The sequence below is a fragment of the Macaca mulatta genome, chromosome 1 (assembly GCF_049350105.2).
Source record: "Macaca mulatta isolate MMU2019108-1 chromosome 1, T2T-MMU8v2.0, whole genome shotgun sequence".
In the NCBI taxonomy this organism is placed as follows: Eukaryota; Metazoa; Chordata; class Mammalia; order Primates; family Cercopithecidae; genus Macaca; species Macaca mulatta.
The window spans coordinates 64,429,522-64,448,877 of record NC_133406.1 but is presented as its reverse complement, the minus strand read 5'-3'; the positions used below and the strand labels follow the sequence as shown (position 1 = coordinate 64,448,877).

Below are 19,356 nucleotides of genomic sequence, written 5' to 3'. Positions count from 1 at the left end.
TGAAGCAGACCCTGAAAGGGTGTCTCCCACCGACTTCCGCAGGCAGCTGAACCCCGAAGCAGATGCTCACCTCCCCCAGGATGGGGTGCAGAGCACTCTCAAGCTCCCCGCCCTCACAAGAAGCCTCTGCCTCTTTAGCAGCTGCCCCTGCTCTGAAGCCACTGACTGTTCCTGGCCTGCATGTTTCTTACAACGCCTTCAGCAGAGATGCAGACTGTGGTTAGTGTCTGGGTACCTCAAGGGGCTGGGGAATTCCTCATGCTCTGGTTGTGATCTAGAAGGGAGGAGGCTCTGATGTCAGCTCTCCCCTCCTGCCCCCAGGAGCATCAAAAGAAAATACAATGAGACATTACCAGGCACTACGGAAAAGTCTCTATCGCTGAATACAAGTGTGTGCTGCATCACCTTAGGATAAATGTCAGGGTTGATGCCTACCCTCTGTTTCCCAATTTTTCTTCTTGGTCACTTGGCAAAATTAGTCCAATCTATAGAAACTGGGAATGGAAGAGAACACAGACAGCCCTTTCTAGGGAAGCACCTCCCACCTGCTCTCCAAGCAGCTCCAGCCCCACCCCAGAGAACAGAAACATGAAGGCCCCTTTTCCAAGCTCCTGCCAATATGCCACCCAGGCCTCTTTCCCCTGGACTCTTCTCAAGGCTAGAGAGAAATCTTTGGTTCCACTCATTATTCCATTTATCTTCTCTAACTGGGCAGGATTATGTTTGGAAGTAGCTGCTTCTGAAGCTGACACTTTAATGCTTGATTTTTAAAAACCTTACTGTTTAAATACCAGTTTTGCCTCTGAGGCAGCCAAACCTCACGTCCTGTCTGTTAATTATCAGCTGCTAAGTAGCACTTTTCTCATTGGAGCTGATGAGCTCTGGGCCACTGAGGGTAAGAATACCAGTGCTGGAAAGGGGCTCCGGCACCGGTGCTTGCTTGCACTTGGGGATATCAAGCAAGACATAGTTCTTATCCTCAAGGAGCTCGGTCTAGCAGAGAGGGCCTGGCAGGGGGCTGTAATTCGAGTGCATAACAGTCATGCAGGCAGAATGAACCATCACTAGGGCAGAGGAGGGAGGCAGTTCTGCCTGGAATTGGGCAGGGGAGTAAGGGGGTAAAATCTATTATGAGCCTTGAAAGATAAATACAGTTTACAGAAAAAACTTAAGAGGAGCAAATGTGAGATCCAAGAGAAGATGCAAATGTAAGTTCCAAGCAAACGAATGCATGGCAGAGCAGGAAGGAGTGCTCTCCTGGAAGGGAGAGGGTGGAAGGCAGGACAAACCAGCTTGCTTGAATGCCATGTTTAGAAGTTTGAATTTTACACTGGAGATGAAGGGAGGCTACTGAAGATCTCGAAACAGAAATGACATCTGTCATCACCGGGAATGGATGGCTGAATCTCTCAATGCCTCTGAAGAAAACCAGGTCGGTGTTAACAAGTGCTAACGTGCAAAGAAACAGGGACTCTTCCCTACAGAGCAGGATGCAGAGAGGCAGAGGTACACATGGCCCTCACCAGCTGGATGGCCCTTGGGCTGTCCCTGTAGGGCTCCACTGAGATTCAGACCTTTCCTCTGGGTCTCAGCAAGGCCTGACAATTGGAAGGATCCTGGAATGATGTTGCATCTCTGCATTTCCCTAGAGCCCTTGGCAGATCAGGCATTCTGATGCGTGCCATGACTTGGAGTGGCAGGGACCACACCACAGCTGACCTCAAATACCTGCTGAAGACTGAGTGCGGAGATGAAGATGATGCGTTCTGCAAGGCTCTGAAGACGCAATGAGTACCAAAGGATTTCACGACCTCAAAGAACCAAATCTCAAGATTTGAAAAACATAGAACTTTAACAACAGCAAATTTTTCTTTAATGGTAAGGTTTTCTCAAAAAGGGATAAGCTCCTCACCATTGGAAGAATTTAAGCATAGGTATGATAGGTTGGTGGTTGCCAAACCCAGATAATTATCACTTGGGGAGCACATTAAAAATGCACATCCCGGTTACCTTGTCTGAAGAGTCTTGGACTCAATTAGACACAAAGAGTGGTGCCCAGGAATCTGAATCTTGAAATGCTACCCACAAGTGAGTCTAACAATCACCCTGGTTTGGGAGCCACTGGGCCAGGTGACCATCTGCTAGGATGTAGTCCTCAACAAGGTGAACTCCTTTTTTTTTTTTTTTTTTTGAGACAGGGTCTCATTCTGTCACCCAGGTTAGAGTACAGTGGTGCAATAATGGCTCTCTGCAGACTTGACCTCCCAGGCTCAAGTGATCCTCCCACCTCAGCCTCCTGAGTAGATCGAACTATATGTGCATGCCACCACGCCCGGCTAACTTTTGTATTTTTTGTAGAGACAGAGTTTCGCCATGTTACCTAGGCCGGTCTCGAACTCCTGGGCTCAAGCAATTTGCCCGCCTCAGCCTCACAAAGTGCTGGGATTATTGGCATGAGCCACTGCGCCTGGCCCTACAAACTAAAAACTTTTTAAGATCCTTTTCTAAAGGAATACCTTCTACTTGACCTCTCACCTGGGCTTCAAAACCTCTCCCTGCACCCTTCCTCAAATCCCTTTCCAGCTCAGATAAGTGTTTACCAGGATTAGAAAAATTATCTCAGAATCTCGCATTGTCTAAGAGAATATTCTGTGATGATAAAATGTTCTCTATCTGTGCTGCATAAAACCATGGCCACCAGCTAACTACTGAGCACTTGAAATGTGGCTGGCACTACTGAGGAACTGAATTTTAAATTTTATTAATACTTAATTTTAATAGCCACTTATGGCCAGTGGCTACCACAGAAGCCAGCATAGCTTCTCGTGAAAGAGAGATTCTGTATTCTCAGTGGGATCCAGTAAACAAGTAAATTCTGGCCCCACTTCCTCCACCACTCCTCTAAGCTTGTCTCCAGTCTGAAGAGATGCACCTGATCACAGGGAGATTAAATTCAAAGAAGACAGAAGGAAAGGAGGGGCTCTGCAGCAGCTGTACCAGAGGCAACAGGTACAGGGAACACAGTGCCTGAACAAAAACTCTCGCCCCCAAGGACTTTACCCTGTTCTGCCCAGAAACATAATTAACACCAGCAGCTGTCACCCCATCCTGGGCAGCAGGGCCTGACACCTGGTGCCATTTCCTAGCTTCCCTGGAGCAAGCAGACCTCATTCTCAGGGATGACCTAGAACATCCCTTAGTTGACTAATGCTGGAGTCTCAAAACTGGTTTGTACTGGAACTTTTGGCTCTACTGGGGTATAGAAGTCCAAGGGAGAGAAACTGAATCTCAAAAGAGGGAAAGAGAGAAAGCGAGCTAAGTTTATTCCAGATATCAAAAGGTTTCATCAGGAAAATACATTATCTGTACATTTCCAAACACAACTGGCTTCCTGCCCAGCTATAGCACACAGGCCAAAATCAAACCTGACCAAGTACTCCAGATTAACATGTGTGGTCTTCTAGCCTTGATTTCTACCTCACACACACATTCTGGGCCCTTTTTCCCAGCATCTGCCTTGACACAGACACACACTGAATCTACCAACAAGGTGGTTATCTGAGTTGAGAAGTAAGTATTCCCTCGGCCTTCTGAGACACAACACAGACCTGTGCAGCAGCCAAAAAAAAAAAAAAAAAAAAAAAAAATGCCAGGTGGGAATCAGGAACCACCTGTCACATTTAAACAGTTCTCTGTCTAGGGAGAGACAACCAGCAACCTTCCAGGTGTGAGTTGGTGCAACAGCTCTCTCACCTGGAGGACAATGGAGAGGATTCTTTCTCAAGGTTGCCTCAGTCCAAGCACTGACTACTTCTCTTTGGAGACATAGCTGGCCTGCTGCAGAGACACAATCTCTCAGAGGAAAGGAGAGTGGAAGGTGTAGATGGGAAAGGAAAAAAGAAAAACTACACAGGAAAAGCACTACAAGGGGAGGGGCAAGAACCACCCATCACAGACCAGATACTTTTTCTGACGTTTCCTAGAAGATGGTTTTACCTGCTTCTTTATTTAAAAAAAAAAAAGGAAGAAGAAAGAAAGAGAAGAAAAGAGACAGAGAAAAGAAAGAAAGGAAGGAAGGAGAAAGGGAAGGAAGGGAGGGAGGGAGGGAAATGGAAAAAAGAAAGAAGAAAAGAAAGAAAGAGAGAGAGAGAGAAAGACAGACATGTTGCAACTTCCTTTGTCACAGGACATGCTCAGGAACGAACAGACCCAACCCATTGCTTCACTTTCCCATCTGCACTAACCGAAGCCCTGACCTCTGTTCTCTCAGCTCCTGAGCTGCAGGGCACAAACACAGCCTCCCCATCTCCCTGCATACAGTCTGCCCACTCCTTCACCTAGAAGGCTAAACTCAAGAAGGATGAGATTCTTCAGAGCAGAAGAGAAGCCATATGAGGGCCCAAAGGAGGATAAAAAAGGCTGTGCCACAGCTTCAGCCCAGCCATTTCTTTTTCATGCCTCCTTCGTGACTTCTCCCGGCTCTATGTGACGGTTCGGTTCACACCAATCTCAAGCATTGCCTATTACCAGATTCCTGGAGAGGCAGCATCTCTCCCTCCTTAGCCAAAATATGGGAGCCCCAGTGCAGTTCCTCACACTTCTCCTTAGAAACCATCCCACTGGACGTATTTTCATCTGCACCCTCCCCTGGGTGTGTCACAGGTATGTGTCCATGAAGTATCCTCTGCCCATGCCAGGCAGTGATCCCACCCTCTACTCCCTCCCACCTTGAAGAGCCCATTGTGTGTCTCTGCATCCTTCATTGGCCACCCTGGTGCCCAGACACTTAACCCCCACCCACTCCCTGAACCTCTTCCTTCAGATACAAAATGAGGAACCACACCACCTGGCGCCTACAAGAGTCAAATGACAACATGCAAGAAATGGTACAACCTGGATTTTGAGAGGAAGTCTTCTTTCATTCATTTTATACACACGGGTGTTCATTCCTCTAAACTGTATGTTTCCCAAGGCAGGGCCTACAACTTATTCATATCATCGTAGCAATGTGCACAAAGTAAGTATCCCATAAATATTGGATGATAAACTTAAATTGCTAGGTCATCTAAGTACCCAGTTATAATGGAGTCACAAAGGATCATTAGAGAGGCAATACTGCCAGCTGGAGGGAGCCTAGGTTTTAGAGCTAGACACACTCATTAATAAGCCTCAGGCTTTTGCCTTTGCATTTGCTATTCCTCTACCTGGTCCCCCTTCACACCCCCCAGATAGCTTTTTTGTCTGTTTTACATACTGATGTATATCCAGAGCCCAAGATAATGCTTAGCACTTAGTAGGTGCTCAATAAATAACTGCTAATGAATTATTCTGTATATGTTTGAACATGTTTCTTCTGTAAAACAGGGACTTTCACTTTGCACTAAAAGGATTATTTTAAGGATTAACAAGAATGTAAGTAAAACACCTAACACAATGCCTGATATACAGTATCTGCTCAATAAAGACTTGTTATTAATCTAGGAAACCTTCACAGAGTTGCTAAGTTTCCTACAGTGATCTGAATAATAGAAAATTGTTATATTGTATCAAAGTCTATCTGCTGTTTTGAGCTATCCTTAGGGAAGCTGTACAAGTCACTCTTGGCATTGCCAATTAATTTTCTTGAGTAGTAAGTTGCTTTGGATCTCAAGGGTATAGAAGGCACCCACAGGCAAATCCTGCTTAGAAAGGCAGGGGTCCTAGTCTAAGCTGCTAGAAGGAATCAATGTTCTAAATTCTTCTCATCTCATATAGCAGAGGTTTTAAAGGGGTCTAAACCCAAGAGGATGACCCTTGATTGTTCTGCCATTCCAAGCTAATCCTGCCATCTGGGCCTCCTGATGGCCAGTCAGCAGGAAAGACAGGAGGCAGGCATGGAGAAGAATAAACATTTATAAACATTGTCTGAATGAATAAAAACACTGTAGCCAGGAGAAAGGTGAAGTAACACTGTCCTGCAGAAACTGAGGACAGACATGATGGCTCTTAGTCCCGAAGGCTCCCTGGGACCCAGGCTGACCACTTGTTTCCCAGCATTAGGTTATTTTCCCAGCAGTGCAGATGCAACAACAGTGATGAAAGGCCTTCGGTGCAAGAGTCCTTCAAGGTCAAGTCTGGTCCTGTTCATTTACAATGAGGAGACTGAGTGAGGCCCAGACAGGTCCTAGGACTTGCTTGGGGCCACATAGGTAGAGTTAGTAGCCAGGTCTCTCAGATTCCAGTCTAGTGTCAGGTTCTCTTTCCTGTGCAAATCTGTTGTGGCATGGAGTTAAGAAGCCCCCTGAGATTCAAACCTCTGACCTCAGTCCCGGCAACTGGGTACTTGATATAGTTTGGTTATTTGGCCCCTCCAAATCTCATGTTGAAGTATGATCCCCAGTGTTGGAGGTGGGGCCTGGTGGGAGATGTTTGGGTCTTGGGGGCAGATCCCTCATGAATGGCTTGGTGTCCTCCCTTGTAGCAATGAGTTCTCACTCTGAGTTCATACAAGATCTGGTTGTTAAAAAGAGTCGAGGGCCGCCCCCACCCCCATGCTCCCTCTTCTCAACATGTGACATGCCTGCTCCCCCTTAAACTTCCCCCATGAGCAAAAGCTTCATGAGGTCCTGACCAGAAGCAGATGTTGGTGCCATGATTCTTGTACAGCCTGCAGAACTGTGAGAAATAAACCTCTTTTCTCTATAAATTGCCCAGTCTCAGATACTCCTTTAGTGCAACACAAAATGGACTAATACAGTGTTTAACACTGGTCCGTCTTGCAACACACAGGAGCAGGACCAGCAGATAGAACACCATGGACTGCATCTGTGTGTCTATGCCATGTCTGTAGCTAACTAGAAAATGCCAGGAGCTGTAGGAAAGTTGGCAAGCTCCACATCTGTCCCTCCCTCAGTTCAAGTTCTCCAAAGGGCAAAAAGGTCATCTCCATGACTGAACAGGAATAGGAGGGGCCCTGGAACAGGGAGAAGAAGGAGAGGTATCAATGAGAAATTGTGGTCAGGGTCCTTGTAAGAATGAGAACTCTGTAAGCAGAAATAGAAGGTGCCTGCTTGAGTCAGAAGATCCAAGTGGGTAGAGGGAAGAAATGCTCAGAAGACTGTCTAAGAGCAGCTTTTCAGCAGCAGGAAAAATAAAAACAGACACTGTCAGAGATCATCACTCTACCCCAGCTCAGTCCCACAGAGCACAGCCCAGTACTATCCCACTTCTGGGGCTGCCACCGCCCCTGACTCTGAGGATTACCTCTAGTACATTACATTTAATATCTGTGGCATCCACTATTACTCAGTTATCACACCTTTATTCAGCAGCTAAGTATAATGTGTATAATGCACAGTGCCAAAATACTCTAGGATTCTTTTTTCAGAGACAGGGTCTCGCTCTGTCACCCAGGCTACAGTGCACTGACATGATCATAGCTCACTGTAACCATGACTTCCTGGGCTCAAGTGATCCTCCCACCTCAGCCTCCTAAGTAGCTGAGACTATGGGTATGTGCCACCACCGCTGGCTAATTTTTTTAATTTTTTGTAGAGATGGGGTCTTGCTATGTTGCCCAGGCTGATATCGAACTCCTGAGTTCAAAAGATCCTCCCACTTGTCCTCCCAAAGCACTGAGATTACAGGTGTGAGCCACCATGCCTGGCCTGTTTTTCAATGAGGACATACAGTCACTACATGAAAATAAGAGCATACAAAAATAATGAAGATGTGGGTTTTCAAGGAATTTACAATCCAATCCGATATCTGAAGAGGTGCCTTGAGTTCCTGTGCGGAATCTGGAAACAACATGCAGAAATGGCACCTTGAAAGGGGAAGGAAAAGAAGAAAGGTCATCAGCCTCAGAGCTCAGGTAGCTGAAGGAGAGAATGTATTTGGTGTCTGCCATATCTTTGCATCCTTCAATGACACTTTTGTCCATGTCACTGATCTTTCTGGCAAAGAAATCATCTGCCATGCGACTGGTGGGATGAAGGTGAAGGCAGGCTGAGATGAATCCTCACCACATGCTGCTCTGTTGGCTGCCCGGGATGTGGCCCAGAGCTGGGTATCACTGCCCTACACATCAAACTCCGAGCCATAGGAGGAAGTAGAACCAAGACCCCCGGACCTGGGGCCCAGGTGGCCCTCAGGGCTCTTGCCCGCCCGGTTATCAAGATTGGACAGATTGAGGACGTCACCCTCAACCCCTCTGACAACACCCACAGGAAAGGGGGTTGCCGTGGTCACTGCCTGTGCACAGGACTCCTCAAATACTTTCCATTAACAAACTGCCTTCCTGTTAAAGAGAGAGAGAGAGAGATGCCTTGCACATGGAGAAATGCACTTAAACAGAGAAATAAAAGGTAAGAGTGTATCACCAAGTTTGATGGAGAAGAATGGGAAGACCCGCTTGTGGTGTGAAAGGTTCTGGAAAAGCAGCATCTGTGCAGGGTGGAATAGGTAGATATAGACAGGACGGGGGACGGGCATGGTACAGAGAAGACACAGATGGATAGATGCTAAGGTGTGGGGGTGGAAAGCACAGTTCTGTTAAAGAAACAACATATATAAGCCACTTAAGCCGGGGAGAAAAAAAAAGCACGTGTTCCAAAAAAAAAAAAAAACAGATTGGGGCCAGATCTGGGAAGGATTTGGATATCTCATGTATTCTGCAGGCAAAGAGACCCACTGAAGGGCTTAAGCTAGGAAGCTACATGATCAGGGCTGGCCTCCAGGCAAACTAATCCCCCACTGCACACCAAAGAATCATGGGGGCAAGACCTTCCTTCCATAGCTGAGGGTTCTCAGAGTTAGCCACATGTTTCAACCACCCATCCCACCCCCTACTACTCTCTATTCCTTCCCTCTCTGGTTACATCTCAAACCTAATTTCCTTTTAAAGCATCCAAGCCCAGGTAGCCAAATCAAATGCATAAAGTTAGCCGAGTTTGAGACCCAGGAGAGGGGGCACTGCCACCCTTCCTCCTCCTCTCTGTGAGCACAGGTCCCTAGAGCACATCAGGGGAAGAGAACACAAAGGGTATGAAGTCACTAAGAGTCCCAGGTGGGCTCTGCTAGAAAGGACATGAGGACATGATGCTCGTGAGCCTGGCAGTCAGAGGGAATGACAGCACTTGGCATGTCTGCAAGCGCAAGCATTTCCAAGGCAGGTTACTACGTATGCTCATTTTCTCCCTGTGGCCTCCCCATCTGCCAGAGATCTGGGTGCCTGTAAGGATGGAGAAGGCATGGGATGACCCCTCGCTGGGCTGTCCAGCTCAGCTGTGCAGCCAGGCTGCTCTGAGCTGCAGGGCACATGCAGCCTCCTCATCAAGCCACTTGCATTCCTAGGATGCTCCAAGTTCCAGACACATGGCCTTTAGTGTCCAGGACTCTCCCCGCAGGACCCTTTGAGCTCTGCAGAAGCCAAGCATGATGAGCAACCTGCAGATTCCTCACTCAGAGAGGCTGCCCTTCTCCAGCTCCTGTGTAAGCCTGGCCTTTAGAATCCTACTAACCTTCTTCTAGGAATCACAGAAGCCAAGGAAGGCAGTTGGGATAGGGAAAGACAGAGGATATGGCTACTCTGAGGACAGGGGCTCCTTCTGTCAGAGTTAAAAATAAACACTTAGCAACTATAACCAACTCTTCCCCGGCACAGGCCAATGGGCCCTGGCAGATTAATCTTCCCTTGCAGAGGAAATGAGGCCCCAGGGAGAGGTGGGAGAAGGAGGCCATGGACACATGGTCAGAGGATGTAACTCTAGCTGAAGGCAGAGGGTTCCTCAAGTCCTATGTCTTGGTTGCCATTACCATCACTCTCCACCATACACCCCTTCCCCCAAATAAACCGTAATTCCCGAAAGCAGACATAGAGCCCTCCTAGGTCACAATTAGTATCAACACCTGTCTAGGGATTAGAAAAAAAACATAAAGAATAGTAACGCCATGCTGAAGAACAGAATGCCAATGTCACACTCTGCCCAGTATCTCTCAGCTAAGCAGATATTCTAGCTACCTGAGCTCCTTTCCTCATCTTGCTCCACAAGTCTCCAGGATCTCTGGGGAGCAGAGGAAGAGGCCACACCTCCATGGACACACATCAATACTGCAGTCAAGAGGTAGAAGAAACCCATGCACTTGGTGATATTCTGCACGTGGCTGAGCTGGGAGGGCCAGAGGTGCCATGGCCTGACTCAGGAAGGAGGTACTGAGAGCCAGGGCCCAGTTATTCTTGGAAGCTGACAAGATGACGTCACACATTTGTGGTAGCCCCAAGCCTCACAATGCGGGTGGAGAATATAACGTAGCAACAGGACAGGAGTACATGGTAGGTAGCATGCTCAGTGACAGGGCAGTCAGGGTGAAGGCCTGGGGCAGACTATGCCCACATGGGGCTGTCCTAGCATCCCTAGGTAACTCTGGCAGAGAAGCCTGCTTGGAGGTAAAACTGGAGGAAGCCAGGTCTGGAGGCGAGCACAGTAGAAGGTCTGATCCACTCTGATGAGCTTGGTCACTCTCCTTTTTGTCTAACCCTTTCCCTACTGGGAAATAAGCAGGACAGCTTCACAGAGCTTTCATACACACAAATTCTAGGCACCTGGAGACATAAAAACCATAGCGCATCTCCCAGCACTCAGAAGAGTTAGCCCCAAATCACCTACCAAGCTCAGGCTAGAAGAGAAAGGGGTAAGCAGGGAGAACATCAGCAACAAGTGAGAGAAACAGGTCAGCAGTGTGGCAGGAAGCACTGGGACAGCTAACAGGGCCTGGCTGTGAGGGGAGACTGCAGCAGTGGCAGGTTTATTTTTAGCTGTTGGGCAGAGGGGCTGAGTAACAGTTCTGGGCCCTGGGCAGGAGGCCAGGCTACTAAGGTCTGGTGTGTGCTGAGAGCCCCCTAACAATATGGATCATTAAAATGGCAGCAAACGATCAATTCAATCATCTCCCTGTAGACAAGCAAAAGGATAAGGAGCCCCGCAGGAGGACGAAGGGGGAGGAGTCGGCAAGGGGACAGTCAGTAGATCTCCTATTCAGCCCCTCCCCTTGGAGAGATTTCACCTTTGCTTCTGGTTCAAAAGAATCTTCATGGAGATGAGCCAGAGAGAAGGCATCAACTGTACAGCTCCCTCAGCTCCCTCATATGCTCTGAAACAGAAAAGGCTTCCATCGGGCGGCCACTGGCTTCCGCCTCTGGCCACCACTCTTCACCTCTCAGATGAGTCCAGGATGGACAGTGGCCACAGAGAAGCTTGGAAATGTCCCTCAAGAATAAGATGCCCTTTCATATGACCCTTTTGGAGAGCTCAGGTTCCCAGCAGAATGAGCACACAGCTTGGCTAGTCTTGGAGGAGAACACCAGATACAAATATGGGCTGACCTTGGCACCCTGTCCCAGCTCATTCTGGCACACAGAGGTGTTTACTGATCAGAGAATAAAGACCCCAAGAACCTTTCACTGCCAGAGGCCCAGCCCAACTTTATGTCTCCTTCTACTGTGGTTTTCTTCCTCCTCCCACCAAACCTGATGACCCAGCACAGAGGACCCCACAGTCCAAACCTCCAGGGCTGAAACAGCTGCTCTAGCCTTGCATGGGCAGGAAGAGGAGGAAAGAGAACAGACATCACCAGGCAACCCCTTTTCTTCCTGCTTCCTTGGAGTCCTGATATCTCTTCTTACTCAGGCCTGCCTCAGGGGCTGAGGGTCACCTGAATATAAATCCTAATTTCCTCATCAGCTCTGGGAATCAGTCCCCAACTCTAAACTCAGAACCACCCCTAATCCATAACTATACCTTTGGTGAATTAGAAAAAGGCACTCCTTTGAAAGAACCCAGCCACACACAAAGACAAAGTCGAGAAAGGGGACAGTGGCTAGACTTCAGCCCTCCCTTAGTTCCTCAACCAGATCCCTGTGCACAGGGCACAGGCTGCACCAGCAATCACAGTGGCCTTCGAATGCCCCATGACTTGAAATGAGAAAGGAATCTCAAGTAGGGAATAGAGTTCCTCATCTCTACTTTGCACCACCACTACACCATGATTCTTCTGATTTTAAGGAAAGAGAAGATGCACACCCTGCTAAATTATGTAGTCTATCCTCTCTGCCGAGTCACCAGTTAGAACACTTTCTAAGTCTTCATACAAGAGAAGGAGCAGCTGGTCAGTGACGATTACTCATTAACTGAACACAGGCTGCCCTGGAGCCCGGCATTAAGCCTACGAAAGGGCATCTGTGCTGACCCAAATACTGCTGATGGTCAGACCCGGAGCAAGTCAGCAAGCTATCCTGCCTGCCCTCCGCCTCTGGCCTGCAGCACCACCTTCTACTGCCTCACCCTGCCAGTGTTCAAGAAGCTGCTCGAGCCGACCCTCTATGCAATGAGCCCTGGCAAGTTTAGCCGACCTGTTCAAGGTCATGTAACTTGTTAGCAGCATACAAACACTAGAACCTTTCTATTTATGTATGTACTTATTTTTGCTTTCTTATCTAGCACATACCCCATGGTAACAAGCTCATCTCTACATATCTGTATCTATATATATCTTAAAATACAAAATATCAGTATTTTCCTAAAAACTAGAAAAGGTACACAGCAATCTGATTTGGGTTCTATAACTGCCATACATGATCACACTGTCCAGTAGCACGGCCCTTTCTCTTCACCAGTGCCCCCTTTTACAAGGTGACCTATGTGGAAAGATCCTAGCTGATGTGTTAGTGGAGCTCAGTTTTGCTCCACCAGGTCTGCAGTCTTCTAGCAACCAAAAACCAAAGGAGCCCAGACCAAGAGCAGGTCCCAAGGAACCAGGTCTCAAGATGTGGCTTGGATGCCAACACCATGTAAGACCTTGGACATGCCACTGAACCTTTCTGCACTGGCCCAGCTTCTTCCTCAGTGATGTGCAAGGAATCAAGAAAGATGGCGAGGGAGTGTGGGTTCTAAGTTACTATGAAGTGTGGGTCGCTTTGCCACTGGGCCTCAAACCATTACCAAGAAAAGCTGCAGTCCCTGCAAAGAACAACTCTTCTCTGCCCATCCACCTCCCTCCAGGACGCAGAACCATCTGGAAAGATACAGTGCAGGGGAAAGAGGGGGAAAAGAGACCTCACATGACCTTCGGCAGGGCCTGAAGTAGAGGAAAGGTAGGAGAATAGAGTGAATCCTGCACCACAGACATCACGCCACCAGGAAGAACCCCAGCTTAAAGCATGGCAAGGCTGCTTGGGAACTGGGCAATGGCTCAGATGCAGACGACTATGCCCTGCTCTTCCCCATCTTGGCTGACATTCCTCTTGGCACCCACTCAGCACACCCCTGGGCTCTGGGTAATGGGAGCTTTGGCCCCTCCCCTAGCCCAAGGATTAAGTTTGCCTCCAGCAATTCTGAGGCTGGACTCTTCCAGGCCCTCCTCCCAATCCCTTGTACCTGCTTCATAAGAAAAATCATCAACTGTGGATGGCCCAATCCCTCAGGTCCTAAGTAGTAGAAACGTCACAGGTCCCAACACCTTCCTCCTCCCACAAAGGGGTTCTTTTGTTTCCTAGACACCCACCAATATTTGGCCCTAAGGCCCAGGGACTGCTTTTCTCTCCCTTCCTCTCAGCCACTGATCCCATATCTTAGCTGGAGATGGTCTCCAAGCTCAGTCAAAGCCCAGAACTCACAAGTGAAAAAGGACAATGAGCCAACCCGGCTTCGAACCTGCCTCAGCGGATACCAAGAGCCCTGCTGCAGGAGCCAGGGTCCAGGGCTAGGGCCAGGAAGGACAGGATCTCTGAAACCAGAAACCTGACCCTTCCCTCACAATTCTGCAAGCCCAACCTCAATGATCCCTAACCTTTTTGACACCTTCATGCCCCTCAAAAACTTTAAAGCCTGCTTTGACACAAGATGAGTTAGCTTCAATTTCGAGCCACCAACCCCTGACCACTCTGACCTCCTGTTCCTCTCCTCAGTTCTAGCCAGGCCAACATCACCACACCTCTCACAGACTTGCTTACTCCTCAGAGGCACAGCCATGTCCCACTGACCCCAGCTGGAGCCTCCCTTAGCTCCCAGAGTCACCACAGATTCCCCTCTTTCAAAGTTCCTCTATCCCAGCCACATGATTTAGCTCCCAGACCAGCAAAGTCTAGGAGAACTTTCTGCAAGTATGAAAATGTTCTTCTGCACTGTTCAATTCAATAGCCATTAGCTACATGTTTACTGAACACTTGAAGTGTGGCTAGCAACTGATTTTTCAAATTTAATTTAGTTTAATCCATTCATGTTAATTAATTTTAATGTAATTAGTCATGTGAGGGTAGTGGCTACCAAATTGGACAGTGCAGCCCTAGCCTACATGTGTTAATTTCACCCTCTCTAAATAGGTTTCTTGACTCAAAATTTTACAGGCCAGTTTTTACATGTGTGTCCTCCATGCAACTAAGCTTATGACAGATACGCAGCAAACTGTTACCTATCTGTAACCATATTGCATATAAAAGAGGCAGCTTGGTCAATGAAATTTTCCTAACCTTGTGACTCCTCCAGCAAACTCCAGTTTGGGACACTGCCTCTCACCTAGCCACACTACCTGTCTTGCCCTCCACAGGTACACAGTATGAGGTGTGCTGGAAAGGAGATGGTGCCTGTACTGTGAGGATGTGGGAGCTCTGGCATTTCCCTCCAACAGCATCCAGAACAATCATGAGAGGCTCTAATCATCTCCCCTTCACCAGAACAAAGGAAGTCACATCGCAGTGGCACTTCCACGACGACGTAGGGAGAGAGGACTGCTGGAGAAAGGAAAGAAAAAGAAACTACAGGACCTTGTTTTCTCTAATCCACGCAATGGAAAGATACACAGAGATAAGTTACGACAACATTCTATAAAGCAGCAACATACCTCACCTAATCAGAGTTGCACAGCAAAGAAGAACAACGATACGGTCTTTAATTAAATTTGTTGAGCTAACACCTAAGGGTCACCATGACACAGTGAAGTAGCAAGCAGCTGAGGAACCCTCCCGGGGAATACAACTAATTAATACACAAGTGGGTTGAGACTAGGTGTCCTTATCAAAGAAATAATAGAATTCCCATGTTCTTGTACAAAAAACAATAAGTAAGGTGTCTATCAAATACTCTCTTAAAAAGGGGAGGGAGTGGTTAAAAAAATGCATAGAGCTACTGTTGAAGTTCCCCTCCAACTTTGGGGACTGTGCTCGAGGGCGGGGGGGCAGGGGGGCAAATACCCACCCATCCCCCTTCGCTGACCTCCTCTCCTGTCAGTCAGGGCCTGAGGTGACAGAACAGCTCCTCAGGCTGGAGGCACCCTGGAGCAGCAGCTGGCCATGTCCCTGAGCCTGTGGCTCAGTTAGGAAGTAAGTGGCAAGAAGCCTGAGATTGGGAGTCAGGCAACCTGGGTTCCAATCCTGCCTCTGCCAAGTGAATGGCTATGGTACGTTGAGCAAGTCACTCCCTCACTCTAGGCCTTGGTTTTCTCTTCTGCAAAAGGAGGGGGCTGGACAAAATGACCTCTCAAGTCCCTTGCAACTCTGACTGGAAGCATGACTCAGAACTTAGCAAAAGCAGCCAGGAGAGATGGTGAGGTAAGGTCAAAGCACCCACCAAAAGCATTTAAATGGGAGCTCTCTGAGGTGGAGGGAGAGAAGCAGCAGGGTGAGCTGGGACTGTTTTTCAAACGCTGATTTCACTTAACAGGGCTAAGAGGTCACCAGACTACAGGCAAGGAGAAGAGCATCTAAGCACCTGCCAGCTGCCATCAACTCTCAGAGCTGCAACATAGCAGACTTCTGAACCCCAGCAGAGGCTGGGCTGCTGCCCTCCAGCTCTGCCCTAGCCCCCAGCATTGGCCTCTGCACACTGCAGAATAGAGGTCTCCTCCCCTTTTCTCAGGCACCTTCCCAAGGGGGTAATCCCTCCTGCCCCACTCCATCTTCCTCTCCTGCTTTATAATCATGAGACTTCTGGTTTTGAAAACCATTTCACTACTCAGCATCTGAGGTTAATCAAAATTCAAGATCTAGAAATCTCTTTGGTGTGTGTCTCTGGAACAGGGTTCTTTGAACCAGATTCCCCTCACAGCTGTAATTATGTCTCAGCCAATATTTGGATATGGAAGTGCTGTTAACACTGCTGTCAGACTCCAAATGCCTTGTCTCTCCTTTATTCCTCCATTATTACGTTTTAACACAAAGATGTGTGTGGGAAATCCACAATTTAACAGTTGAGTCAACTTAAAAGATCTGGGAGCAGGCTGCCTGTCAAAACAGACTGACTTCACTCTTCACCCACTTCTAACCTGAGAGGGATAAACTATAAGTGTTATTTAACACACTGCTGGATTTTTCCTTCCAAAACTATTCAAAGTAGAAAAATATCTAAACCTCTATCCCATTAGTTACAAGAGAAATCTGAATTGCCACTCAAAAGCATTTTACAGGATGATTTTGTGCATGTGTCTATTACACAGAATACAGAGCAGAAGCTGGGAGCTTTTGTTCTGAAGTCTTTACATAATATTCCAAATATCCAAGAAAATGAACAGCCAGTGTTCCCAAACTACTAATGGGTGAAGGCAGATGGTGTCTCAGAGGGGACAGCAAACGCTCCTGTAAAGACCGTCTGTCACTTCCTCAATGATACAGGTTAACTGTGGTCAAACTGTATTCACCCAACTCCAGTCCCCAAGGTCATGGAGTTGGGTGAATGGTCAATCCAAACAATTTCTCCTCCTCCTTTCCCTTCAGTTATGAGTAGGGAAAGAGAAGTCTAAGGCACAAATATTGAAGTGTTGAAGATACTTATTCCCTCTCCAACAGCCAACATTAAACAACAACCGAGATCCCACAACAAGAACTTACAGCAGAAACCACAGAACTCTGACAGGGTTGGGTATGAGAGCAGCAGGAAAATAATTCTAGAGGCCTCAAAATCTAGAAATGGAACATGCTTGCTCTGTACAACTTCGAAGTACTGGTGTTTTTCAAAACATCTGATTGTATATTCCAATAGTTCCACCCATACCTCATTTCTGAGTTTTGTATTTGATAACTGAAATACAGCTCGCTATGGGGGCTGATGGGGAAGAGAAAAATACAACACAGGAAGTATTTTTCTCCTCCTCCAATCATTGAGACACCCCAGGGGAAACAAACCTGAAATGTCACCTTTAGAGATTGGTTTGACCTGAAACCCCTGTGAGAGGAAAACCTTGTTGGTGTCCCTGCAAGACCGGCTCACACTTCACTGGGGACCCACCCATCTCCAGAGACCTCCCACTCCATTCTGTTTAACTTCTGAAGTCGATTTTCTCACTTGAATCCTTATTCTCCCCACCACCACACCCCTTAAAGAAAGAAAAGGGATGGGCTTCCCCGGCTCAAGGATAATGTTTCCTCAGACTGCCCATCACCGCGCGAGTCCAGGACAGCAAGTGGCCCTCTCCGGGAGTCGGAATCAGCACGGGTCCGGCCGCGGGTTACAGACTCAGTTCACAATCATCAGCCGGGCCGCGGACACCGCCGGCCTCTCCCCGGAGCCGCCCCGCGCGGGGGTGGGACGGGGCCAGCTCCGGGATCCAAACAATCCCGCCCCCGCAGCCGGGGGACGCCCAGGACCCTGCCTCAGCACACCTCCTGGCTGGCGCGCCCCAAGGCGGCCCGGATGCCCTCCCGAGGCTCGGGGAAGTGAAATCACACATTCCGGCTCCCAAATAAGGAGCGAGGCTAAATAAACCTCTGCGATCCGACTTCTCCAAACCAACCGACCAACCGGCTCAATGAGTAATGGGCCTTTTGTGCCCGCAGAGAGAGAAAAAGGAGGGAGGAGAGGACGGGGAACCACCCCCCCCAAAATCACTTCCTTGAGATGGAGTGAAATTAGCAGAAGTCCCGAGGCCAACCGTTCCGACTCGGCTGGATTCCGCTCAAACCCCAAAATGGCAGGGTCCCCTGAGTCCCCGGAGCGGGTTCCAGGGCTCCCGCCCGGGAGCGGCCGGAAGCGGTCAGGGTGGCGAGGGCGCTGGGACCCGCCGCCCGCCCCGCACTCGGCACCCCCGGCCCGGCCGCCCCGCCCCGCCGCGGCCACCCCTCCGCCAGCGCCGCGACCCAGGCCGGGACGGGAACCCGACGCTGGGGAGCTCCAGGGCCCGGGGCCGGCCCCGCCTCCCCTCCCCGGGCCCCAGACCTACTTTGAGGGCGAATTTCTCCTGGGTCCTCTTGTTGAAGATCTGCAAAACTTTCCCGTTGATGCCCAGCCCCAGGACCTGGCTGGTGACCTTGTAGTCATCGATGATGGCGTTCTTCTTGATCTGCAGGCCGGACTTGACATGGAACTGCGGGAACTGCTGCGGGGGCGGCGGCGGCGGCTGCGCCGGGGGGTGCGGCGGGGCAGGGGCAGGGGCGGGGGGCTGCGGCGGCGGGGCCGGGGCGGGGAAGGGCACCGGCGGGCTCTGGCCCTGGGAGTTGGACAGCATGGTGCCCGGGGGCTCGGGGATACGGGCGAGGGTGCCCGCGGCCGCCCCCTCCTCCGGCTCCGGGCCCCCTCCCCGCCGCCCCCCGACCGGCTGCGAAGTTCGCTCCGAGCTGGAGCCGGCTTCCCCGACCCGGCCCGGCTCCAGGCTCGGCGGGTCGCGGGGCTCCGTGGGTCCCGCCGCTCGCCGCTGGCGCCCACCGGCCGGGCGCCCTCCCTCCCTCCCTCCCTCCCCCCGGGGGCCTGGCGCTCTGGGGACCGCGGGGCGGCGGGGGCCCGGCCGGGGGGAAGCGGCCGCGCGACAAAGTACCCAGCCCCGGGCCGGCGGCCGCGTCACAGCCTCGTCTGCGTCCGGGGCCGGTCCTTAAAGGGGAGGGGAGGGGGGCGTGGCCTGGGGAGGCGTGGTGTGGGGGAAGGGCGGTCCTTAAAGGGGAGGACGCCCGGTGCCGGGAGCTGGGAGGATCGCGGAGTAGTCTGGGGGCTGCTGCCTGGGGGACAAGGAGCGAGGACGAGGAAATCCTAGTTCTTAACCAAGGCCATGCAAAGGGAGAGGGGAGGCGTGTCAAAGGAGCTGCTTAATTCAGATGGAAAATCCACTCCTCTCCAATTGTCTGGGCCTCTCAGCGTCAGCGAAATTGGGAGAAGGGTGTATTTCCAAGGAGAGGGATGGCTGGTAGGTGTCCAGCTAGATGAGACCTCGCGGGGGAGCTGGAATCGTCCCAGGAAAAGGTGTGAGCCAAAGGCGGGCGTATTAAATATTTCCCTAACTTCAACATTTTCCTCTGAGGTTTTTTGCATCTCTTTTCTCATTAATTTATTGTTTTTCAGTAAAGACGTATTATTGTGTCAGGAGCACTTTACTAATTATACCTTTGAACATGTTTTCATGTAA

At 49.7% G+C, this 19,356-nt stretch overlaps 1 protein-coding gene and 1 pseudogene across 4 annotated transcripts in view; one reads left to right on the top strand and one right to left on the bottom strand.

Annotated features, from left to right (window-relative positions):
• The window catches only part of MAPKAPK2 (MAPK activated protein kinase 2), a 48,805-nt gene extending 30,001 nt beyond the window's left edge, over nt 1-18,804 (bottom strand). For 2 of the 4 annotated variants that reach the window (XM_078004832.1, XM_001085549.5), the window contains exon 1: nt 18,184-18,804. In XM_078004832.1, the coding sequence (XP_077860958.1) occupies nt 18,184-18,468 (285 nt within the window). In that variant the 5' untranslated portion in view covers nt 18,469-18,804. The remainder of the gene's footprint in view (nt 1-18,183) is intronic. The other 2 variants (XM_078004825.1, XM_078004840.1) reach the window with 2 other exon arrangements.
• Nucleotides 7,547-8,482, top strand: LOC114680238 (small ribosomal subunit protein uS11 pseudogene; annotated as a pseudogene).
• Nucleotides 18,805-19,356: the final 552 nt, after the last annotated feature.